The sequence below is a fragment of the Artemia franciscana genome, chromosome 7 (assembly GCF_032884065.1).
Source record: "Artemia franciscana chromosome 7, ASM3288406v1, whole genome shotgun sequence".
In the NCBI taxonomy this organism is placed as follows: domain Eukaryota; kingdom Metazoa; phylum Arthropoda; class Branchiopoda; order Anostraca; family Artemiidae; genus Artemia; species Artemia franciscana.
In genome coordinates, this window is record NC_088869.1 from 35,521,334 (window position 1) to 35,548,490 (window position 27,157).

Here is a 27,157-nt window from a genome sequence, read left to right on the forward strand (position 1 = left end):
TTAAAGAGCATGAATTACCACAGATAAGACTTATTCCCCCCCCCCCTCTCAAATCAAAGACAAGAGACAAATTTGTACTTTATTTAAAACTAAATATATTGCTTAAATTGAAATATTTGGCCAATTGTTGTTTTCTACACATTTGAAAGAAAAAGGATTTGAAAGGAAGAAAACGGCGATGAGAATAAGTTATTTTAAAGGTTAAAGCTAAATCTATTGGTACAAGTGCTTTATGTCGAGAAGTGTTACTACAAATAAACGTCATATTACTGCCACTAGGTTCGAGAGTTATTCTGCATAAATTTTGAGGTTTCTAGCTTAACCAGGTAAATTGAAAAAAATAAGGTCCTTCGTTCTATAGAGTCCTATAGTCCTAAAGAGTCGTTGGTTCTTTATTCAAAATTAAATTAAAAAATTAAGTTTTTTTTTTAACTGCAAGTAAGGAGCGACATTAAAACGAACAGAAATTATTCCGCACATGAAAGGGGCTGTCCCCTCCTCAACGCCCCGCTCTTTACGCTAAAGTTTGACTCTTTGTCACAACTCTACTGTTTAAAACAATAAAAGCACTTTAGCGTAAAGAGCGAGGCGTTGAGGAGGGTTAACCCCTTTCACATACGGAATAATTTCTGTTCGTTTTAAGTTTTAATGCCGCTCCTTACTTGCAGTAAAAAAACAAACTTGTTTTTTATTTAATTTCTGAACGTTTTTGAATTAATGCATGTTTTGAATTTGGCTCACCGCACATGAATAAATAAAACAAAAATTAAATTTCGTCAATACCTGGCTCTTTACACTAAAGCTCGAATTTTGTGCCAAATCTTTAAGAATGACCCCCGAATCACAAAGGCCGTAGAATAAATAGTTGAAATTACTAAAAATACTTTAGCGTGAAGAGCAAGGTATTTTGGAGGAGACGAACCCCCTTATATACGTAATATTTTATGTTCGTTTTCAGTTTTAATGCTGCTCATTACTTCCAGTTGAAAAAAAAAATTGTTTTCTCATTGTTTTTTTAAATAATGCTAGAAAATCTTGCACCCCCTTCATGGAAATCCTCTTCCATCATGATAAATTCCTCCATGGATAGATTCTCCCACGTAACCCCCTCCCCCAACGCAAAAAAGTCCCCCTGAGAACTTCTGTACATTTCATAATAACCATTACTATATGTAAAGAATGGTCAAAGTTTGTAACTTGCAGCCCCCCCCCCCTGGGGGATTAAGTATTTCCCGAGACATAGTTATTAAGTTTTGACTAAGCTGAACAGAAAGACTATCTCAAAATTTTGATCCGGTAACTTTGGGGGAAAATGTGCGTGGGAGGGGGCCTAGGTGCCCTCCAATTTTTTTGGTCACTTAAAAAGGGCACTAGAACTTTTAATTTCCATTAGCATGAGCCCTCTCGGGACATTCTAGGACCACTGGTCGATACGATCACCCATGGGGAAAAAAAAAAAAAAAAAAACAAAAAAAGAACAACAGACAAAAAATAAACACGCATCCGTGATCTGTCTTATGGCAAAAAATACAAAATTCCACATTTTTCTAGATAGGAGCTTGAAACTTATACAGTAGGGTTCTCTGATACACTGAATCTGATGGTGTTATTTTCATTTAGATTCTATTACTTTAGGGGGTGTTTCCCCTATTTTCTAAAATAAGGCATATTTTCTCAGGCTCGTAACTTTTGATGGATAAGACTAAACTTGATAAAGCTTATATATTTAAAGTCAAGATTAAAATGCGATTCTTTTGATATAACTATTTGTATCAAAATTCCGTTTTTCAGAGTTTGGGTTACTATTGAGCCGAGTCGCTCCTTACTACAGTTCGTTACCACGAACTGTTTGACTATATAAATAGCTTGAGTCAAACATTTTATTCTAGCAAATTCCTTTTTATAGATTTGTAATATTTAAATTGCAATATTCGCTTCAGATTTGTTATCAACAGTATTACAAACACCCAAATACCAACTGTGAAAAGTACCAAAATACCAAAAGTATCAAATACCGACTCTGAGTCAAGTCCTACGTAAAAAATCAAAAACGCTACTTTGATAATTCGTTTGAATTAGGACTTCCATATTACAATTTTAGCCTCAAATTTGTAATCAACCACCCTACTACATCCACACATACAGACTTTGGTAAAAATCAAAGTATTGCTGGTCTGATATGTGCTTCCTGTATATTGATATTGAACTTCAATATTGCGATATTAGCCTCAGATTTGTAATTAACAGTATCATAAATTTTTTAATTTTTAATTTGCAGAAGGTCAAACACTACCGGAGAAATATATCGTAAAACCCTAGGTGTTCTTGTGTCTTTAAGTTCTTCTTGTGCCTTTTTTGTCAACAAGTAAAATTTAAAGATTTGGCTCACAAATCGTCCTTGCGTCATTAATTTTATTTCTGTTTACCGTTAACCAAATTTTAGCCGAAAAACTATTACAACAACTATCTTTCAGCGAAGCATCCTCTCCTTTATGCATTTGTGAGGATTTACAATCATGTCTTCAGACCCTGACAGGATTTAGATGTTTTTTTTTCTCTTCTAAGAACAGTTAAAATTCATGCTCAATGTCTAAAAACTCATTTTTTTTAGTTGTTTTTCTATCAGCGAATCTTTTCGCTGCATTTATTACTCCGCCTGTAAGTAATTACGGCCAATCTCAAGCCTGGATACAGGAGGAGAGTTTTGCGGCGGTTTTGCAATCTGCCCATGAAAAAAATTATACTAAATGAAATATCCAAGAAAAATATAACAGAAATTACCTTTTCAATAAAGACCCCTGCACCCGCCCAACGGACAAGATCTATGAATACGAAAATACCACTAAAAACTTGATTTTGGAACGTTCGGACTCTAGTACAGCTGTTGAAGGTGGAACAGCTAGAGAAAGAGATGACCCGCTATCGCCTAGCAATCTTGGCCTTCTTGGAAGTGCGATGGCCGGAAAATGGAAAGTAACTGCTCAGCAGTGGAAACACTTTGATCTTCAGCAGCCATGAAACACGACGAGAAACGGGAATGGCCACAGTAATTTCGAAACTTATGTAAAATCACTGATTAGCTGGAAACCCGCGAGCAACTACATTATGACAGCTCGATTCCATGAGAAGCCTGCCAAATGACCCTAGTTGCGTGCTATGCATCCACTAACGAAGCCACAGACGCTTAAAAAGAGACGTTCTATAATGAACTGACATCTGTCCTTGAAGATGTACCCAGACATGACACTGTGAATCATGGGGGGTTTCAACACAAAGGTTGGCAACGAAAGAATTTATTATGTCGACGTCCTGGGCTACCACGGTCTTGGAGAACGCAACGAAAATGGAGAGTTGCTCATTCGAATAGCTCAGTCCTAAGAGCTAGGTAACAGCCCTATGACTGCGAAAAACTGAGTGACTTAGAAATTCGATCACAGTTTGTGTTAAAACTGACTAACAGATTTGAAACGCTGGATCTGCTGCGAGACGAAAGTCCAGAAACAGCTTGGACTTCTATCAGAAAAACCTACAATGATACTGCCTACGAAACCCTTGGTATGAAAAACCCTTTAAAAGATGAATGGATCTCCGTCAAATCGTGGGATCTGATCGAGAACAGGGCTGACAAGATGAAGAAGAGTATACTATACTTGATAAGGCTATAATGGAAAGCGCCCGTGCTGATAAATGTTATAGCCTTGAACAGAAAGCTCAGAAGGCTACTTACTATACGACCAAAGACATCTCAGACACTGGTAGCCAAAGTGATCAAACATAGGAAGGGGAGATATCTCGGTCATGTGATCCGCATGCCCAAAATTCGATTTCCGAAGGTCGAGGAAAAACACACCACGACGCAGCTACCAGGCTGACTTCACAAACCTCAATGCCTCAATCCAATCTGAATGGGAGCTGGGAGGGCGTAACGATGAGAGATTACTGGCGAGTCTTTTCGGATTCCCTAAGCGCCTCTGGAGGTACAGGAAGATCTAAGGTCTAAGGCAAGGTATTTCTTTCCGCTAAGCACTGTATTTCCAGATTTAAAACAAACCATACTCCAAGCCCAGTTTCAGCTATGAATCTGTGTTACCAAAACTTCCAACGAACTCACTGAATTCTCGAAATTTTATACTTCACGTCGAACTTATTTCCTGGCACTATAATTGGGAAAAAAAATGTTCTATTAAACCATTTTCAACCCTAAACTCAAAATTTGAAATAACCAAATATGAATTAGCGTTTATAACTTGAAAAATACTGAGAAACAAATTCACTTATTAAACAAAAAGATCATAGCAATTATTTTTGAATGATTCGTAACCTATCCGTTAGAAAATGGTATTGACTTTTATTTTACAATTATTTTTTATTCCATGAAAGAAGGTAACTATTTTTTTTAAGAGATAAACCATCTTCGGACAGAGAGAGAAAACAGATAGGAGTGAAGAGGGGTCAATGTTGGCTTACCTGTCCATTTCTTGCAACAGGTCTATCAAATATACCATGCATACCAAGTATAGCTGATTGAGGAGGGTTAATAATGGGTGTTCCAAACAGGCTGCCAAAAACGCCACCATTTGAAATTGTAAAGGTTCCACCATCCATATCTTCAACAGCTAATGCACCGGATCTAGCTTTCTCTCCAAGAGCAGCTATACCTTTCTCAATGTCCAAGTAATTCATAGACTCTACGTTCCGTAATACAGGAACAACAAGGCCCTAAAAAGCAAATATATAAAATTACAAGGATTTGGATCAGTATTCTAAAGTTTTAATCTTATGCCTGAAAATAGTTTCCAAAACTTGACGTTAAAAAAGTTAAAGCGCAGAGACCTCTGTTATACCACTATTCGTAAAAGTAACTAACTGTCCCAAATCATTAAGTTATGTGTCTTTCTTAACAGAAAAGATGAAAAATAACTATATTACGATCACAGCAAACAGTGACAGCGTCGGTATTTCAGCAAACAGAGCGAAATCAAATAAGCGGAGAGAAAAATGGAATCAGAAAGTTTGTGAGTGTTCTTTCACGTCTTTCTCTTTTTCATACAGAGCTCTACCAATATTATTTAAATCAAAGTATCAATAACAACAATAAAAGCAAAAACTGAAAATGGTAGGGTAAAAAAAAGACAGACCTGAAATCTTTCAGATATGAATTAGCAGCATGTTCATGGCGATTTTCAAACCATTCCGTCACTCAGCCAGTTCTCTTTCAATCATTTAGAAAGCAAAATAGAAATTAAGAGAATTCACGTTTTGAAAAAGAAGTATATGAGGGCTATGAAACTAAAACACGGATAAAATATGATTTCTGCTTAACAAGATACTCCCCAACACTTTGGTACAATAAATATATGTCATCCATCTATCTTTATCAAGATAGATAGCGGTTTTTAATTACCATTTACAACTTAAATTCTTTTGTAGTAATGATACAGTTCTTGCATTTCTATATTTTTGGCAGTAGATCAATAGTGAAAAATCCTTCTGAAGTTGGACGGTATCAATTTCCAGAATTGATTGCTACTACATTATTCTAAACATCCATCCCACAGGGGTCTATGTTTCTCAGTTTCCTGAGAAACACTGCAAGAACATTACTTTTTTTGGATCTTCTTTTTCAATAATAGCAACTTGCCAACTTTAATTTATACTGTAGAATAGCCGATTTCCAATCTTCATGGAGTTTCATAGTTTAACAGGAATTCGGATTCGATTTCTTCTTTTCTCACTCCAAGATATTGTTAGCGATTTATGACTTATAATTATAAAACGGGATAGCATTAATCACTAAAAGCCTTTGTAATGAAAAAAGGTGAAATCAAGTCCCGTAAAATCCGAAGAACTGGGCTTCTATCATTTCCTAGTTCTTAAGCTAAATGTAACATCAGTTCAAAGAAATTTTCCAATCGTCCTAGTTCAGTCTATATTATTTATATATATTTTTTTTTAATCCAGTCGGTAATTAAAACTTAAATTCAATCAAAGACAATCAAAGACAAGCAGGAAGTCTTTCCAGTTGAACGTAAAGATCAGCATTAAAGTTTGAAACACACAGAAATTATTGTGTATTTGAGGGGGACTGGCTGTTTCCTCACGAGTTTTTGACGCTAGATTTAACCAGTTGTTTACTGAAAGTAGATTTGGTTACAACAAATATAGATAGCAGACAATTTCAAGTGGCTAAAAACTTTTAAACTTAAATTTCCATTATTTAAACCGAATTTACATCAATATTTCTCAGAATTTTCACTCCATTACATTACAGCCGATTCAAAGTAAAAAAAACTGCTGTTCAAAATTGCTGGACAAAATACTGGGAATCAGCGTTTTGCTCTAGTGTGCTCTGTTTTGTAAGCATACATGAAAATCGGTAATAAACATTCAAATTTCTTTGGAAGAGACATCTTTCAACAATCTATAACAACTGATCCGCTACCATCAAAGAAGAAATTTTATGTTTTTGTAAGTCGTGGCTTTATCGTTCTCTTGCGTGCTGAATTTCACTGCATAGTTTTTATCAAGTTCGCATTCCTTTGCAGGGATGTTTAACTGTTCTCTATCAAATTATACAGTTTTTCATATATTAATAGCTTTTGATGACAAAATTTTCATTATTGAATTTAATATATTATAATCAGAATAAATAATAGATTCTGTCGAAGTATATACTATAATCAAAACTCAATTTTTTAGAGTTAAATTTCTATTGACAAGGCTAGTTGTTTACAACGTGTTACTATGAACTGTGTAATCTGAGGCTCTCTTAACGTGAGCATGACTATCAATCCCTCATCTACCCCGTTAACATTTGATTTTTTCGTATAAAATGCTTCGAGAACGATGATTATCCCTGAAAAACATACTCCTTCAAGTATTTATAAAACATATTGTCTGAAATATCCAAAGTGAAGTTTTTTCATGTTTTTTCAAAGGATTTATTAAAACAAATATTTTTAAAGGGATGTCTTCCTTAGATCTTGGCTACATATCACATATATGTGGTTTTTTATATTGCACATAAAATATTTATGTGATGAGATGGGATCTGTCAATTTGCAGCACCATATTGCACATTTACTTCACAACTTTTACTTAGATTCGGAGTCGTAGAATGAAGGGAGATTAGGAGGGCTAATCCTTCGTCTCTACTCTCTCTTTCTACATCTGAACGTCCAACGAAAGCTAGAGAATTTTAGTATAGAAATTTAACTTTTGAGACTTCAGCCCCCTCTTCCTCTCTGTTATTGAATATCATTATTAATAATTTTATGAAGCCCCAAATATTGCTAAAGGGATATCTTACCCAAAATATCACGCATGAATGTGACCTTTTATATTACACTTAAAACAATTTTGTGATAGGATAGGATCTGTCACTCTGCAGCACCATATTACAAGCTTACTCCAAAACTATTGGTTAGATTCTCTTTCTATATCTGTCTAAACGCTGAATGAAAGCTAGAAAAGTTTAGCATAGAAATTTATTTTTTGAGGCTTCAGCCCCCTCCCTCTCTACCATTGAATATCATTATTAATAATTTTATGAAGCCTGAAATATTTCTGAAGGAATATCTTCCCTACATCTCTACCACACATCACATATAAATGTGATCTTTCATGTCACACATATAATATTTTTGTGACAAGATAGGATCTATTACTCTGCAGTACCATATTGCACGCTTACTCCATAACTATTGGCTAGATTTTAAGCCTTAGAATAAAGGAAGATTAGGAGGATTAATTCTTCGCCTATACTCTTCTTTTTCTATATTTATCTGATCACTGAATGAAAGCTAGAAAATTTTAGCACAGAAATTTAATTTTGAGGATTCAGCCCCCCTCCCCTCTGCAAGTAAATACTATTATTAATAATTCTATGAAACCTCAAATGAGCTGAACACATGCGACCGAGCTCTGTCCCAAAATTCTAAGGCCATTGGTTCAACACGATCACTCCTGACAAAAAAGTAAAATTAGATAAACACGCCACCCTTAGGATTCTCCGATATGCCGAATTTGATAGGTTAGTTTCCACCTTCTAGAACAGTTCTTTTTTGAAGATGTTTTTCTCCTTTTAGAAAATTAGAAAGATTTTCTAAGGATCGTAACGTCTGATAGGTAGCATAAAACTTAAAGAATGTTACATATTTGGGATCTCTATAAAATGCAATTTCTTTTTATGTATATATTTTTTATCAGAATTCTTTTTACAGGTTTCGGTCACTATTATCACGAGTAGGTCCTTATTTACAGTTCGCTATCACGAACTCTTTAATAAGGCTTATCTCAGAGTAAATAATATCGTTTTTGTGTTTTTTATGAGACATATTATGCGGAGAAAAAAGAAATACATTAAAGAGACTTGCAAATTTAATAATGATTGCAACGATAGCTACAGCCTAGAGAATAGCGAGCCACAGCCCTTAGTAGCCAAAAGTCTAAAAGCGCATTTGAAATAAACTATAGCAAGAAAAAATAACTATCAGACGATTCAAAATGGAAACTATTTTTCTGATTAATCCTAATAGTAAAATTTTATCGTGAAAATAAATTGATGGGAACAAAGAAAAAGAGCCTGTAATCTCTCTAAAGTGACGTCGGAATTAGTTTTGTGCATGGAAAATACAGATGTGTCTTTTTTTTTCTTCATCCAAGGGGTGATTATGTCAAACCACTGGTCTTAGTATGGTGAGAAAGGGCTTATTTGAAAGAAAATTGCAACATCTGCCCTTTTAATGGTAGGCAAGAGATCGTGCCACAGGAGTGACATTTTCTGCCAGTTTGTGCCACAAAACATCAATTTATGACCATAGACAGTGAAAATGCCAGAGAATGGAAATTCTTGAAATATCCAATTGATTTAACGTGATCTAAGCCCTAAAAAGCGGGGTTTGAGCCCTCACCTTGAAAATACATCTAAACTATAACATGAATGCAGCAGTGACTGCAAAGGTTTTTGATAAAAAAAAAAGTCAGCAGACGATGACGTTTTTCAATAACGACAACGATCGTGCGACAGCAAAGTAGCGTTTTCTACCATTTTGCGCCACTAAATATCAATTTTCACCCAAAGAGAGTATAGCTACCGAAAAACCAAACTCTATGATTATTAATCAATTTGTCATAGTCTAAAACTCTCAACTTAAGATTTCGAGTCCCTTCCTTCTCTTGAAAAACCAGTAAACGATTTTTTTTACTGTAACCTGTTACAATCAATTCGAAATTACATACCTCTGAAGGGGAATATAAAAACGGGTGACTAAACCAGTGTTTTTGTTAAATTTAGATTAAGCATTAAATATAGAAACTAATTGTGAGTAAAGAACGAAATTTGATTAAATTTTTTGTGCCATTTATCATAACAGAAACTAGGACATCCTCACCCAGGGGCGTAAATACAGGCGGAAGATTAAGAAGGTCGCTCCATTGTTCACTTAGCAGGGCCCATTGGAGTATGGACACGTCCCGTGAGCTACAAAACCTCCCCTCAGCAGTGGGTTAAATTGCATGGTAGCACAGAAAACCATCTTGGGAGGATCCTCTACAGAAAGACAACTGTGACAGGGGGTAAGATCCAGATCTATGGATAACGCCCTTTGCAAAGGGCTGCATTGACCCTGTCGGGGTACCCGCAAGACTGGGGACCTTGCAGTCAACTCTATTTCCACTTGAGGAGTGGTGCTCCTCAAGGAAATTATAGCTTAGTAAATGACACAGCATTTACATGGGATATCTGTTACATAAGATATATCACAGCATTACATAGAGATAGCATTTACAAATATACCTGTTACACAAAATATATCTACAAAGTAGCTCAAATAACCTGACTCGTGATACTTCCCCATTTCTGTGGAAAATATTAGCAACTTGCTGAAAACTAGACTGGCTCAAGGTTCTTTTTAAGAAAGTATAAGTGTATAAACCTCGTGCAAATGAAAGAGTAGTAAGGGCTTTATAAATTAGTCTTCTAATTTCTGCACTCTACTTCTGCTCCTTTGAAAACATCTTGTATTTTGAGGCCATTTTAGTGTTTTCAGTAAAGAGCTGGTTCTAAGAACTTTACAGATTTCGTAAAAATATAACAGAAGTCGATTTATTTTAGCTAGCTTTGTAGATATATCTTGCTTTATCTGCGAATCAATCATTTTTGTTCGTTTTTAGTTTCAACTTTGCTCTTTACTTCCGTAAAAAAAAAACCATCTTTAACAAAAATAGTCTCTCTAAAAAATGACAGCCATGTAAAGAAGATTGCGCGAAAGAACAAGTTTCGGTCGGATATCAATCAACTCTTTATTCTGTGATGTCTAAACTAGCAATTGACATAGATCACATCGATGGCGTAGCTGATTCAACACTAATCAACATTCCTATTCGGAGGGGAGAAGAGGTCGCTTAAGAAATATTATTATGATAGGTTATCACCTATAAAAATACCAACTAACTCCAATACCAACGAAAGAGATCTAAAACTCAGGAAAGTGCAGTTTTACACTCTAATAATAAATCAAATGTGGGCCTGCTGAAAAAAAGACTTTAAGTACCAGCTCTATAGGTAAAACTAACCAAAAAGCTCTGTGTCAGAAAATAATTGGAAACAAATGTCGTTTATTTTTAGTTGTTGCTCTTTCGTATCGTATTGTTTTGACTAGCAAGGGCAAAAACACTACATAAGTGAAAATGTATGTGAGTCTAATGCATTTTTACTCATCATAGGCAGATTACCTTAAAAATATGAAAAAAACTAGTAAAACATAATAAATCACTCTTGTTTGAATCTTAATCGATGTAAAGCTAGTCAGTGAACAAAAAAGGAGTTTTAAAAAAATACCTTGGGAGTCGCAACAGCAACAGAAATATCAACATAGTCCCTATAAACTATATCTTGTCCCTCGATGACTGCATTAACGATAGGCTGGTCAGTAAGGGCATAGGCAACCGCTTTAACAAACGCGGACATGAAACCAAACTTGATTCCATGTTTCTTCTGGAAGGCTTCGCCAAATGTTTTCCTCAATTCAGCAATATTACTGAATGAAAATAAATTCATATAGACGAATACCAGCACATTTAGAAATAAACTAAATCATATTAAAAAAACTTCAACTAAAGAAGATTTAGATAATAACATAACAAATCATTCTAAGTGTCGTATCTTTTTTAATTAGAATATAATTTTAGTGATAATAAACTATTCTTCCATAAAGGCGCTTATGACTCTTTTACTTTCAAAGGGATATTTAGTTTAAGATCAAAGTCTCTGATGGAGCCTTATTTACATTTTACCACAAAGAACCCTCAAAAACCGTAATTCCTAGGATTAAAAAAATCAAAAAAATCTGACTAAATTTATGCACAAGGCCGAATAGAACAGTTTCAAAAGCCACAATCGATAATAATTAGCGTATTAACTAAGGTATTTAACTTTGTAAACCCATAAGGTTAAGTACCTGTTCTGCTGTGAAACGCTCACCAGAACGCTTATCAACGTGCTATCTACAGTTACCAGAGGAAAAAAACAAACAGTTTTTTTCATCTTCCTAGGCGATACTGTAAAATATTTACGATTTTTTAAACGTCCTAGTAGATGGTTCACCGATGATATGTAGTTTTGGGCTATTACAATAATCGATGGCAATAGTATTTATACAGAAGTTGTATATTTTCAAAACCCCCAGAGGGTGCAATTTACAACAGTATGTGTATATTATTTGAGTTTTAGTAAAATGCTAGCCAAACTATGCTTATTTACAGTCCAGATCCTGTGTATACCCGCAGGTAACAGATTCATTGCTACATTTAGTTTTTTACAGCAAAATTCAAGGGACCAGGCTGCTAAGAACTTAAAGACCTCATAAACATTATTTTGATGGACTAGTCCTAAGGAATACGGCAAAGGTTAATGGGAGAAAATGGTATAAGATGGACACATAAAACTCTCCTAGATTTAGATTATGCAGATGATTAGAAAATCCTAGATAAAAAAATATGAGTTAATTTCTGGAGATTTCGGTAATTCAGGGTACAAAATGGGTTTTAACATAGAAGTCAAGAAAACTAATTCACTTGGACTAGCAATAGATGAGGGTGAAGAGGCAGTACTAGGTAACCAGAAAATCAATCAAGTGGGCATCTTTACTTGCTTGGATAGTGTTGTAAGTAACGATGGTGGACGCAGTGAAGATATAAAAAATAAAATAATGAGGTATCCTTTTTTTACAATTGAAATTTTTTTTCGGAAGGTTAGCAAATTAAGTCAGTGAAACAGTTAGGATACTGGAGACCAAGGTTATGACAGTGGTCAAGCACGGTAGAGAAGCCTAGGCGCTTTGAAGGCCTATGAGATTTGCGAAATGTTTCCCGGAGGAAAACTTGAAGTTAAGTTTCAGATACCTATCTGACTGACATTAAACAATAAGCTGTCCAAAAATGTGGTTCGATCACATCTCCTCGTCTAAAACGAAACAAAGAATAATATGACTAGGCTACATTCTACAGATAAAAGATGTTCAATAGCCCAAAACTGTACTTTTCAACCACGCATTTAAGCTAAACGGGAAAAGCAGGGTGCCCCGAAGCGGCGTTGCTACCACCGTCACAGGATTCATGTGAAATTTCACAGGTTCGCCGGTTTTGCCGTGAAATGGTATAAAGTCACAGGTTTTGGAGTTAAGGCTTCATGGCTGCCAACAAAGGGACATTTTAGCTCTTTTATGACAATTTTCCTCCATGGGTGACAATTTAGGGACTGAAAAGGAGATTTTTGGTGTTTTGTCCAATCATGCATTTCTAAAGAAAAAGCAACTATTGATGCTATAGTCCTAATTTTTTTTTTTTTTTTAGACCAACAAGTTGCTCGATAAAAACACGTTTCCCTTGAAAAACAAACTGTGTTTGGTTTATTGAAAAAGAAACGTCCATTTTTTTCTTTTTTTTTTAATTGAAAATACTGAAAAGCGGCAAACCAATAGACCTTCTTATGTGTTTTTTTGTTGTTGCCGTTGAGATCATCCCACAACACTGGAGAAAGGGGTGCGGTATATAGCCCAAATAATGTATTTCCCACGCTTTTTTCCATTTCTTTATTTCGACAATACTGATTCAATTTACTGGTATTAAGTTGAAACATGAATGACGCATGGCAAAATGTATGAAAAATATATTATTTGGGCTATATATCTTACCATTGGGGAAGGGGGGGGGGGTATTCAAAATCAACTGAAGCGCTTTTAGGAATCATTTAAGTATTTTGGGATTTTGAAGAATTGTTTTAAGAATTTTACAGTATTTCCTTCTCAATAGATTCAATTGTCCATTGATACTATAGTAACTAATAGCTTAACATTTCAAACAAACGTTAGGGACGTTAATAAGTGATTTTGAAGCAATTCGTCCGACTATCAGTAATATCTAGTTTTCTGTATAGCAAAATCAAACAGTTCCTGATAACAGTTAGATTATAAGGTGCGAGTCAGCCCAACAGTAACCGGAACTCTGAAGAAAGAAATTTTTAAACAATTAATACATCAAAGACTTGGCTTGTTATGCTAATTCCAAATATATGTAATTTATTAGGTCTAATATTACTTATGAGTAATATGATACTTTTTAGACTGAGAGATGCTGTAAACAAAGTTTTAAGGGAAGAGCAATGCGGTTTTAGAAAAGGTAGAGGATGTGTCGACCAAGCTTTCACTCTTAGGTTAATAATTGAGAAGTCCCTTCGTTGTCAAACACATTTGGTCCTCAGTTTATCGATTATAAGCAAGCTTTCGATTCTGTTGACAGAAGAGCGTTAGCAAAGGTCTTATCCCTATATGGTATAGCAGAAAAATACATTAAAGTGATTTGTGATATGCAAGAGAATAATACTGCTGTGGTTAAGGTAGGAAATGAGGTTAGCAACTGGTTTTGTATTAAATCAGGAGTTAAGGAGGGTTGTGTTCTATTCCCCTTTATATGGATCATTTTGATGGACTTCGTCTTAAGAAGCCCAGGAAAGGCAATTGGAGACCACGGAATCAATATGGGGAGGAAAAACACTCCAGGACTTAGATTATGCTGATGATTCAAGCATGTTAGATGAAACTGTGAGCAAAGGTTTTGCGATTTCAGGGTGCTAAAATAAGCTTGAAAATTAACGTTAAGAAGACTATGTCACTAAGGCTAGAATAAGTGAAGATGAAAAGGTGAAATTGGGTAACGAAAAGATTGATCAGGTTGGGAGCTTCACCTTGGTAGTATTATTAGTAAAGATGGTGGGAGCAGTGAAGATGTTAAAAGCAGAATAGCTAAGGCTCAGGGTGTTTTTTCACAGTTAAAAAAAAGTTTGGAAGAATAGAAAGATAAGTCTGCAAACCAAGATTAGAATAATGGAAGCTACAGTGATGACAGTATAATATATGGTCAAATATGGCTCTGAAGCATGGGCGCTCCGAAAAGCAGATGAAAATTTACTAGATGTCTTCCAGAGAAATTGCCTAAGAATTGTTCTGGGTACCTGGCTGACTGACTGTATTTCAAACAGTAGGTTGTACGAAAAATGTGGTTCAATCCCGCTTTCTAGGGCTATAATGAAAGAAAGGTTGAGATGGCTAGGGCACGTTCTGCGGATGAAGGATGACAGATTACCGAAGATTGTCCTTTTTGGCCACCCGTCTTGGGCTACACGGAAAGCAGGCCGTCCTTGTCTGGGTTGGGAGGATGTCTTAAATAAAGATTTAAAGGAAATGGGAACTTCCTGGGAGGGAGTAAAGAGGGAGGCTTTGAATAGATTAGCTTGGAGGAGGAGCGTGCGTAGCTGTGTTGGCCTCAGGCGGCTTGGTGCCGCAGTGAGTTATTATTATTATTAGTAGTAGTAGTAATATTACTTATCAAAGCGAACTTTTGATAAGTAGCAGGCTCTGAAAGTGGTCAAAGGTAAGGCAATATCCAGGGAAATGACCCTCCCCCTGCCCTGAACTTTTTGTCTGACTCGTAAAAACGTAATAAAAAATGCATACAAACGAATTTTTCGTACGTTTTTTAATTGTATTTTTGAAAAATTCTGGCTACGGTCCTGGACACATGATTTTGACGAATTTCGCAGGTTTTTTGGCATTTTCTTCACAGTTCTTATAAATTCGTGGTGGCAACACTACCCCAGAAAGATTGAAAGAGATCATCAGAATATATTTAAAGAAAAATACAACTTCATGGAAGGGATGAAAAGTGAAGCTTTGAACAGATAAGGTTGGAGGAGGAAAGTGCACAAATGGGTTGACTTCGGGCGATTTAGTGCAGCAGTTAGTCCTGGGTAATAGAAGTTTTTTTCATACAACACTCTTTAAAGTCTCTTAATGGCTATTAATGTTAATTTTTCATTTTGTACCATTTAGCTTTGTTGTGATTACATTTACCCTTTAGGTTTATCCTTATATATTTTAAAATTAGTTTTAAAATTTTTCCTTTAAATGTTGCAGCGAAAATAACCCCTGGACTACAGACTCAAAAGATGCAATCGGAATTTCCTCATAATACTTTGAATAGGCACCATCACTTTACTTAATTAAAAAAAAAAAAAATGAGAGAAAAAATCTGACTGATATTTAGGGAGCATACCTAATAAGTGAATTATGTACGAACTTTGCACCAATTATAGTAGAAAAAACAGATTTCAGTTTATAGGGTAAGCTTGCATTAAATTTTACTCAAACTCTAACAAGGCTAAAAAATAAATTACAAGACAAATAATTGAAGAGGAAGTGACAGATTGATTACTCTGACTGGATACCCAGACCATGCTTGTGTCCTGTTCAAAAATGAAAACACTGTAGAGTGCGGACATTGCAAATTATTGCATAAAGAATGGCAGTCTGTCAAAAAAATATTAGAAAATGATCAAACCTCATATCGATTTCGTTGAACGTTGTGAGCATTGCATTTGTATTCTGTGCGTCCTTAAGTCGTTGTGCGATTCTTTGTCTCATTCGATTCATTTTAACACGTTGCTCAGTCCGCGTTCCAGTTATTCCCTACACGAGATATAAAAATTATATAAGTTATGTCTAAAATCGTAATTTTAGAACAGAAGACGGAATTAAAAATAACGATTTATTAATAAAGAAAATTAAGCAAAAACAGCTAAAAAAAAAAAATTTATGCAGCCAAAATAAGAAATTTCTAAAAACGTTTGTTACAAAAGTCAAACATCATATACATTATCTTCAAATGCCAAACATCTTTAAAAAAAAGGATTTATAGAAAAAAAGTATTTTCAAAGCAATTAAAAAAAAAGTGTTCATTAAACTATAGGGATAACTAAAAACATGATCGAGAATAAAGTATGAAAGGAGATACCAAACTTCGAACGGTACCATCAACAAAATGTTAAACATTTCGACTTCATATGAAAAATAGTGGATATTTTGCCCAAATATTATTTTCAAAATTGCTTTAGCATAAATCTAAAGGCATTTTAAAAGCATCGATTAATTATTTAGGAGCTAGTGACTGAAGCTTTTTAAAAATGTAAATTTACGTCACTAGCGGAGGCACTGTAGGCATCCTTCAGCTTCATGTATTAAAATAGTCCCCCCCCCAAGCCAAATCATTATCTGCTTAAGGAAAATAAAACAAAATACGCGGTTTTCTTTATAATTAGCTTTTTCAAAATAATTCTTATGTTCAAGAAATATCAAGAAACCTCATACTATTGAATTGCGTCGTATATTTATACTGCTTCGAAAATCTCATATTTATACGAATTTCTTGTATAAATATTTGAATCGTCTCTTCGCCCCTGCTTTTGAAAATCTTATTACTTTTCATAGAAACCGTCATGATCATAATATAAGAAAAACTTAACTCATGAGTTTAGGAGTACCACTCGGGCATCTTTCGCGATTCAACATTATGGCGAATTTGGAATATATTGCCCGAGTGTGTAAAAATGCGCATAGTCTTCCGGCTTTCCAGTCACGGACAAAGAAGTTTCTTTTATCTCGTGAGTGATTTTGATGTAAAGCCCGCTCCAGGTTGTCTTTCTATTCAAGGCATTTCCATGATTTTCTTTGCTGTTGATTTTTTTCTATCTTCTTCTTGTCTTTTCATATTTCTCTTTGTGTTTTTGTTTGTTGAGTAGCGCGTTATGAACATGATTTAATTAGCTGATGGTTACAACCTCACTTTCCCTTCCAAGCTTATTTCCTTTCTTGGCAGGCAAATGGCGAAGTGTTTGTTTTCTTTTTGAACAAGTGTTTATCACAAATGTCATAAACTGGCTATAGTTGACAATTCAGTTTGGGGTTTTTCACCCTAAAGGTATCGAAACTATTTTTATCGACACTATGGACTACATCTGTAATTACTAGCTCTGGAAACAATGAATTAGGTTAAAAATGAACCGATAAATTCAACTGGAAAACAACTGACCAGCCATCCTGCAACAGAATGCTTCGCAGTGCTTTTAAGAGCTTAATTTCTTGCTCCCTTGAACAGTTCCCTTGACTTTTTTTGTTTACTTAAATAATATACTAGAAGTGCTGCACAGCAATAATATTTTTGTTCAATTAAAAAAAAGAAAACACAAGAAAATGACTATATAACAGTTGAAAATGATTTTAAATACTGCCTCTCTTCCATAAATATTCATCTTCATAAATTTAAGCTGTAAAAAGAGAACCGAAACAACAAAAAATGAAGAAGTGAAACATTCATACCTACAAACAGTGGCGTATTTAGGAGGGAGGCAAAATTCTCAAGGAATTTTTTAAGAGCTTAATTTCTTGCTCCCTTGAACAGCTCCCTTGGTTTTTTTTTTTTTTTTTTTTTGTTTACTTAAATAATATACTGGAAGTGCTGCACAGCAATAAAATTTTTTCCCCTTGGATTCTTTTTTGCTTTTATGTATCTGGCAACATCCCACTGTTTCAAGATCTATCTCATATCCTTAACACCGAATTGCCATCCCTCTGTCATTCCATCCCTTTATTGAGTCTCTGGCAACTCTTATTTCATACTTATCGTGACTACGTTTGGTCAAGTTGAAAGCTGCGTTAGCTTCTTTTTAAGCATTTGTGACTCCACGTGACTCAGTGGTATTTAAAAAGAAAGTGAACGTGAAAGAAAGAAAGAGAATGTGAAAGAAAGAAAGTGACTGAATGATACTTGACAGACATAACAATGGCAAAATGAAACTGTCCATAACCACTTAACAATTTTTTTTCAAAAGACTGCGTGTAACTGATGAAGATGATGCTTCGACTCCTACTGTTCCAGTTGTTGACACAAGGGTAGAACGTACTCGCCTGATCTCATTCCTGCCAAAGCCCATAGCACCCAAAGGGGGTTGTTAATTAATGACTGTTTTTTATTGCAGCCTTAGACATACAACATTTTCCTTTTTTCACACTTTTAAATGTTTGAGAATGACTAAACATTAAGAAGGAAAAAGATTAGCTCAATAACAACACTGCATTGACACTAATCGTCCAGATCAGTTTTTTATTGGATGTAGATCTACAATTATTGTCAACATTACTGGCCAAAATGAAAATATCACCAACAGTTTAAATACCTTATTTTACTTCAGATTCTAATTGAATATTTTGTTTGCAAATCCTAGGCTTGGCAGTAAAATAAATTTTTAATACCCTAAGGAAGTTAGGGAATGAATATATTGATTTTCTAACAGGTATTTTTCCAAAAATGTATTTCTTGGGAAAGATAGGCTGAAATGAAGACAAATACAAGAACAAGAGTCACGGTGGCTACTCTATAACTGCCAACTCTCTAATCTCAAAACTCACAATGAAAAAAAAAAAACCGGCTCAGACGATTTTTTACTCAATTTTATAACAATGTCATAAAATCCTTGTGAATAACAAAACAGTATTATCTATGAGCCAAGGCACATAAGGACGGGTTATTGGACCAAGATAGTTGCATTTTTTTTTCCTGTTTTCTGAGGCCTAAGTTCATTTTACCGTTGTTTTTTTTTAACTTAAACCTTTCTCCTAATATCTGCGGCTGTGAGGACAGCGGCTGTGAGGTCAGCTCTCATATCTCCCCTTGGAATTAGCGTAAGAATAAAATAAAACATGAAAAATGGCTGAAATTATGCAGCAGTGAAGGTCAAAATTGTGGAAGCATTTCGAATCACCTGCTAAAAACAACAAATATTCATCTCCTGTGTAGCAGAAAGATATCATTGATAGTGAAGGCAATGCCATTTGGGACACAATTTTGAATAGAGCAAAAATTGCGAAGTATTTTTCGATATTGGCCAATGACTTGAGTGACGTAACTTCAAAAGAACAGCTCGTTCTCCTTGTCTCCTTCTATGACAATCATCAAATAGAAAAAAGTTTTTGAGCTCCGGTAGTGCAAATGATTTGAGTGGTATAGGTTAGGCAAAGCAGATTATTAGGCTATGCTTAAGAGTTAGGATTAGACTTAGACATGAACAAGTTAGTTGGAATCAGCTGTGAAGGAGGTAGTAATATGTGCTGTTAGTGTAACGGTGCTCAAGCAGAGATACAACAGTAGTATCCACTTGTCATTTACACGCAATGTACTTTACACTGTTTAGACCTTGCCTTGGAGAACTCCAGACTAGACAATTCCAAATGATATATGGATGATTAAAGAAGTCTTTTTTCCCTCTACCCCCAAACGAACAGCGTCATTAGCTTCTGCTCTGAAGCATGTTCTGATGCATACAAAAAAGGAAAAGCTCCTTCGCTTTTACGACACATGGCAGATTGAAAGCCATGATAGAGTTAACACTTTTCTGGAACTTTTCCCTACTGTTGTCAGAGTACTGGAGAGTTTCGGTGAAAACCAGTCCGATTCAGTTCTGACGAAAATTAACTCCTTAGCAGCAGCCCTAACCAAGTGCAGCTTTATTTACTCTCTGATCCTCGTTGAAAAGTTTGATTCAGCTTTCAATTTCCGTTTCTATGGAAAAGGAAAAATTGGATCTACTGACCTACTGTGAACATTTCGATCTATGCCAGTCTGCATTAAAACAGCTAACGGAAGTGGATTTTCCTTCTATTAATGGAAAAGCAGTCAAGACAGCTGAAAGTGTTGGGACGCTTACCTCAATACCAAGAACCCATTGTCGGTCATTCCGCTCTTCAGAAACTTCTCTTTTTTCAAAAGGACTTTGGTTTTTCCCCATACATCAAGCAGCTCAGTGAAGAACTCGATATGAGATTTCTTAACCATTGATCTATAACATTTCAAATCCAACTTCTGCTCCCTTGTTTTATTGTTGAAGCTGTATTAGCCTAGACCGTGACGAAGCTGCAAAACTATAGGCAGTTCTGTTTCTCTGAGACTCGTCTTCTTGCTGAGCTGGCGGTCTGGCAAACCAAATAGAGTTTTATAGGCAAGTCTTATCGTCGCAATAAAGTTTCTGGGACTCTTGGTGTGTACATCAACCGCTTTTTCCCAACTATACATCAACTTTGAGTATATTCTCCACTCTCTCTGTTACCAAAACTGGTAACAGAGAGATTGGTCTTGCAGACATATCTATCAATTGTGATGTCTAGGTGGATACAGATGTGGAAGGAAATCAAGAAGAATTAAAATATAAGAAGTATTTACCGTGAAAAAGTTGTTTTTTATTTTAGCGACGGATTAGCAAACTTAGGGCTCTTCTATTTAGTTAATATAGCTGATCATTTTTTTTTTTAGTAGCATAGTAAGAAATAAGCTCAAAAAGAGGACTATGAGAATTATAGACTTAGTTATAGGAAAGTTTACGGACTTGTGGTAGCTTTTAGCTTGTGCCCCCCAAATGGAAGCCCTAAATACGCCACTGCCTACAAATACAAGAGTGGAAGTTGACCCTTCCCCTCCGGGACTTGTGCCAGTGTGTACATATTGTATTTCTTCATGCTCAAAAATAAAGTATTTTCTTAAGATAGAACAGTAAATTTGATCCGATTCAACTGCATTTGATCTCATCTACTAATCTTATTCTAGTCCACTATCCATCTATTTAACAAGAACTTCGCACGGGGATAGGGGTGACACAGAATACTGCTTATTCTACTGCAGCTTCAATGGCAAAATAACATTAAGATTTTACCTAAGTTAAGGATTTTATGGCTTTCAAATGGTTTTTCAAGACAAAACTTCAGCATTGCCTCTACAATAATTTCCTTAAGTATGTATTTGAAATTCCGAACACGATTAAGAATGAAGTGCCAAAGGTGTTGCTAAAACTATGATTGAAAACCCAAGTTAAACCTCTTCAAATTCAGAACTTGTTTGAGCGCAAACACTCTTTTTATTTTGTTGATTAATCAGGCTGGCTTAAGACAGTATATAGCAAAAGAAAATAATTCTGAATACCTTATCAGTCAAAGTATTGAAATCAAGCACTAATCTTACACTTTTTTCGAGATCAGCTTCTTTCAGACTTACTGCGTTATGCTTATTGATTCTATTATGTGCTTTAAACAACAAAATGTCCATGATTTCCACGTCATATATTCTTACATTTTTACAAGGTTATTAAGCTTATATTGTCAGTGCAGTCTGTTAAAGCAACTGTAGTTCAGGAAAATAAGAAGAAGAGACGAAACCAACAAACCTTAGCATAATCTTCAGGAGGAAGCTTTACGGTTGCAGCTTGTAGTGGAGTAGCGCGCATTGGCTTAATACTTTCAGCTGGAATGGAGCTCATGGGCCCTTTTGGAAGGGGAGGTATGGGTGGAGGAGTTGTCGGGATTGGTCCAGAGGCAGGAGTGGGTGTCTCGGACTTAGGTGGAGTTGTTATTTTTGGAGGCTCTGGCACAACACCTTCTGGCGGGGTAACTTTCTTCACCTCTGGTTCCACGGCTGCTGCCGTTGGTTTTGCAGCTTCTGCACCTATTAGAAAACATTTTTAAAATAAATAGTGACTTTTGGCTTCCCAAAAAGTCATTTTTACCTTTTAGTATTTCCCCATTTTTACAAATATCACATGTCATTTCAGTTTTTATTTTCTTATTACTGTTCTTTGTTCACTTTTGTGCAGTTTCTTTAGGTTATTTGCTAATCACCAGCGTAAAATATCACAAGAAAAAGAATGCTCTATACAGAAAATAATAGTAAAAACATCATAGCATACTAGGAAACATAATAGCAAAACAGCATAATCCATGCAACACGAATACAACCACATTTTATACTGAGTTTTGAATAGTAAACTTTTTAAGAAGAGACAATTTTGTAAGAGAATAGAGGGAACTTATTTCTCCAAAATTATCAGAAAATAAACGTTGATTTTAATTCTAATAAGGGCGTAAAGTAAATCAAAATCATTAAAAATGTAGAGTTTATGCTAAATGAGAATCAAAGGATTCAAATACCGATAATTTAAGCTTTGAAAACTGTTTACGATGCTCACACAATTCTTCTACATAACAGAGCCTCAATAGATTTCAAACTTTATCAAGTTCTCGTTAGGAATAGAGGGAGGGTGGCTGAACCCCAACGAATAGTGCGCTTTAAGTTTTTTTTCTGGCAATGATGATTCTCCTGACCGTAAGGGAAAATTACTCCAGTCCAACTACGTACAAGAATCTAAATATAGGAAATAGATTCTTACCTGAAGGAGCTAAGGTAAATAGTTTCATGCCGCTTTGCACAGTAGCACCATCTTCAACAAATGTTTCTTGTATAACGCCAGATGCGGGTGCTGGTACTGGGATTGAAGTCTATAAAAATAAACTACCAAAATAACGACATATTTTTCCCTCATGTACTTAAATGTAAAAAACAAACTTAGATGTATACAAATATAACTACGGCTATAATACATCTGACATTAAAATTCAAAGCACATCATGGCATTACTTATAGCAATGGCACCCACAAGAGCCACAGTCTTAATAAATAAATCTAGAACAAATCAAGGATCTATCCTTGATTTTCTATACATAAAACAAGACCGTTTTAATTTATTCTTGTCAATTTATTCTATAAATTTCTTTCTTAAACTGTGTCTTTCTTAGAAGATTAATGCTTTTGGGGCTTTCCTAAACCTAAATCTTTGTCTAGATAAATTTCAATTTACTGCATGAGAAATTCAGATAAAAAAAAAAAAACTCATAAAACACTAATTTCAGAAAAGTGAAAGCACTTAACATAAATTAAACATGTGAGTTTTTTCTGAATACTGCACAACAAATAATGATTCTGTTTGCTCATTCAAGAATATTAATTTTTTTTTAAGTGAATTTCTTAAAAACTTAGGGTCCAAACTACTGTTCGGAAATGACAATACTGTCATGTTTACTCATGACAATTTTAAAAGAAAACAATAGCTAAAATCCTTGAAACATTCAGAAAATAAACCAATTTAAAATCCCAAAATATTACGTCTTTATTTTCTACCAGAAAACCATAAACTTTCATTTATTTATTAAATAGTGGTGGTATGTCAGATAGTGTCTCTCCAAAAAATTATTTTTTTAAGTCACACAATTTAAAATAAAATTTCCATAATGACTAACAGAAGGTTCAAGGAATTTTTTTTTTCATAAATTAAATTTTTTATACGTGAATCAACATTTGCAGCAAACACAGCCATTTCGTTCTGATCAATTTAGCGAATTTCAGGCACTTAGCTTTGATACTGTTAAGAAACCATTATCAATAAACAAAATAAATCCAAGTCATCAGTGAGTTTTCGGTAAATGTTTCTATTTTTTATCAATTTTTTTTTCATAAGGAATTTTCTACAATGAGAGAGTAAATTAGCCACGAAGGAAGAGAGAGAAGGGGGGATACAGAGAGAGATGATACCTACCTTATCAGTTTCAATTTCACAGACAACTTCATCTTCAGTTACACTATCTCCAACGCTTTTCTCCCATCGGACATCACCTTCACTAACAGAATCAGCAAATTGGGGTACTACAACAACTTTGATCTCGCTCCCTACACATTGAGATGAAATAAAGTTCATTAATAATTCTGATATTTAGTTGACCCCAGTCAAATCCCAATTATACAATGGATAATCTGGCAACCTAGATGACAGATTATCCAGCAACGGAATTTTGTTTTGTAAAATTATTTACCAAGGTGTAACACTATATATTACTGAATTTAAGCTACTCTAGCGAAAGAGCCCAGCTAGTGTGATATATAACAATAAACATGATTAAAAACTTTGGATGACCAAATTTTGAAATTTTAAAGATGGCTGGACTTGACAGGATTACCAGTAGCCAATAGAAAAAAACACACAAGATGCCACTGAACTGCATAATTTAAGGCCACGTGTGACAGAAAACGCTATTGAACACAAAAAAATAGTATTATGCATATATTTCATAGTGGAGATAAGCTTGGACGGTTTGGAATTATTCCTGCTCATTAGAAAAGGGACTTGGTGATCAATCAAGAGACTTACAGGGGTGAAAAAAGGGACCAACAGCAACCAAAGTTAAAGGGATTATGGTTACCATTCGTGGTTAAAATATTCCTTTGCTTATGATTTAGAAAAGGTGACCTAGTCATACTAAGAGTCATCATATTTATGAGCCTCAGAGACTCATTTTCCCTGGAGACGGGTCAGTTCTCTTTATCTTTCCACCTTTTTTTCAAATTTTCAGTTGAGATTATTTAAAAAAAAAAAAAGAAAAACAACTTCAACACTAGAGACGAGCAAAAACAATCCATAAGACTTTAGCTTATAAGCAAAGCCATTCACTTCTCCGACTTCTTTGAGAGATTGGTGAACTTGCTTATGAAGTCCGACTTTTTGTATGTTTTTTTTCATCTGTTTCGTTTTTGTTTTTTTTCGTGTTCTCGCGTTTCCATGGCATTATCTGGTAGGGAATTAGCCAAGGCGATTTCCACGGAATCCTTTGAGGCTACCGCTCTCTTTAAGCAATCAGCGGCCTCTTTCAAGAGGGCATTAACGATTGCTTGTTTTGTTTTTCAGAGGCCAACTTTTCTTGGAATGAATCCTCAAGTCTACCTAGCTTCTTTTTTTGCTAGAGATATCAACTATGTTCAGCTTCCTTTCTTTCTATTGCACACTTCGTTCAACAGCTTGTTCTTTTGCCTTACTCTCCAAATAGTCTTGGTATTTTGACCATGCCAAGCTAGCCAAAGTTAACAATTCTTAGGGAATAGGAAACCTGTCGAGTTTGCCTCAATATGAGCTCAATTCGTCAATCACACACAGTTATGGAGGCTCTCTCCGACGGAAGAAGTATTTATGTGAGCGACAAAAACCCTCGTGGATAAAAGCATATACTTTTAACCACCAAAAGCATCTGTCAAAGAGAAGATCTGATGCCAATATTACCCACCCGTGATGGTGTTGGGTCTACTGAGTTCTCGGATTGGAGCAATACCCTCACACTGTTAACATAGTTAAAATTTACCCCTACTGGGATCTCTCGAGAAGTCACACCTATATCTGATAGACTTCAAGCTCTTTTCCTTTCCCTGGGATCCAGACACCCAAGGACTTCAAGAAGGCCCTTAGAAGGGATGGGACACTTCTTGATTAACTGTTTGGTAGCTACCTTGAAATTCCTTCGCGCCTTTCGACGGAGCCCTTGTCTTTCTACCAAGATGAGTTTTTGAGGATCTAACGCAAGCTCAACCTGCCTACCTAAACTAGTGTCCTGCAAATAGTTGTCACAGTTTTCATACAAACTGGTAGAAATTTTCATCAGCAGATATAAGAATGATAGGTTTCAGAAATCTCTCCAAAACAGTGAGAAGAAAATTTTTGAGCTCGGCATGAAGAGTGTGCACAAGAGCTTCGTCCTTCTGAAACGTTGCTGTGGATCAAACAGTTCGTGGTAACGAACTGTAGTAAGGAGCGACCCGGCTCAATAGTAACCAAAACTCTAAAAAATTTAAGTTTGATATCAATAGCTACATCAAAAGAATCGCATTTTAATGCTGATTTTCAATATATAAGTTTCATCAAGTTTAGCCTTACCCATCAAAAGTTACAAGCCTGAGAAAATTTGCCTTATTTAGGAAAATAGGCGGAAACACCCCCTAAAAGTCGTAGGATCTTAACGAAAATGACACCATCAGATTCAGCGTATCAGAGAACCCTACTGTAGAAGTTTCAAGCTACTATCTACAAAAATGTGGAATTTTGTATTTTTTGCCAAAAGACAAATCACGGGTGCGTGTTTATTTGTTTTGTTGTTGTTTTTTTTTGTTTTTTTTTCCCAGGGGTCATCGTATCGACCAAGTGGTCCTAGAATTTCGCAAGAGGGCTCATTCTAACGGAAATGAAAAGTTCTAGTGCCCTTTTTAAGTGACCAAAAAAATTGGAGGGCATCTAGGCCCCCTCCAACGCTCATTTTTTTCCCAAAGTCAACGGATTAAAATTTTGAGATAGCCATTTTGTTCAGAATAGTCGAAAACCATAATAACTACGTCTTTGGGGATGACTTACTCCCCCACCATCCCTGGGGGAGGGGCTGCAAGTTACAAACTTTGACCAGTGTTTACATATAGTAATGGTTATTGGGAAGTGTACAGACGTTTTCAGGGGGATTTTATTTTGTTTGGGGGTGGGGCTGAGGAGAGGGGGCTATGTTGGAGGATCTTTCCTTGGAGGAATCTGTTATGGGGGAAGAAAAATTCAATGAAAAGGGCGCAGGATTCTCTAGCATTACTATAAGAAAACAATGAAAAATAAACATGAAAACGGTTTTTCAAATGAAAGGAAGAAGTAGCATTGAAACTTAAAACAAACAGAGATTATTCCGCATATGAGGGGCTCTAAAAATACTTTAGCATAAAGAGCGAGGTATTTAGGAGGAGATAAATACCTTGCTCTTTATGCTAAAGTATTTTTAGTAATTTCAACTATTTATTCTACGGCCTTTCTGATTCAGGGGTCATTCTTAAAGAATTGGGACAAAACTTACGATTTAGTGTAAAGAGCGAGGTATTAACGAGGGTACAAACCCCTTCGTATGCATAATAAAAATATAAGGTTATGAAAGTTTGTTACGTAAGTTAATTCTTAAGTTACGTATATTTTTTACTAATAAAAACGTTCGTTAAAAATTAAAAATTCTAGTTGCCTTTTTAAGCAACAAAAAAATTGGAGGGCAACTGGGCCTCCTTCTCCACCCCTTATTTCTCAAAATCGTCTGATCAAAACTAAGAGAAA

The 27,157-nt window shown here is 35.3% G+C and overlaps 1 protein-coding gene across 1 annotated transcript in view; it reads right to left on the reverse strand.

Annotated features, from left to right (window-relative positions):
- LOC136029205 (dihydrolipoyllysine-residue succinyltransferase component of 2-oxoglutarate dehydrogenase complex, mitochondrial-like) overlaps positions 1-27,157 on the reverse strand; it is a 53,998-nt gene that overhangs the window by 8,319 nt on the left and 18,522 nt on the right. The window contains exons 3-8 of the mRNA XM_065707355.1: positions 23,801-23,931; positions 22,598-22,706; positions 21,599-21,876; positions 15,895-16,022; positions 10,841-11,039; positions 4,468-4,719 (exon numbers count right to left, since the gene is read on the reverse strand). Coding sequence (XP_065563427.1) covers positions 4,468-4,719; positions 10,841-11,039; positions 15,895-16,022; positions 21,599-21,876; positions 22,598-22,706; positions 23,801-23,931 — 1,097 coding nt within the window. The remainder of the gene's footprint in view (positions 1-4,467; positions 4,720-10,840; positions 11,040-15,894; positions 16,023-21,598; positions 21,877-22,597; positions 22,707-23,800; positions 23,932-27,157) is intronic.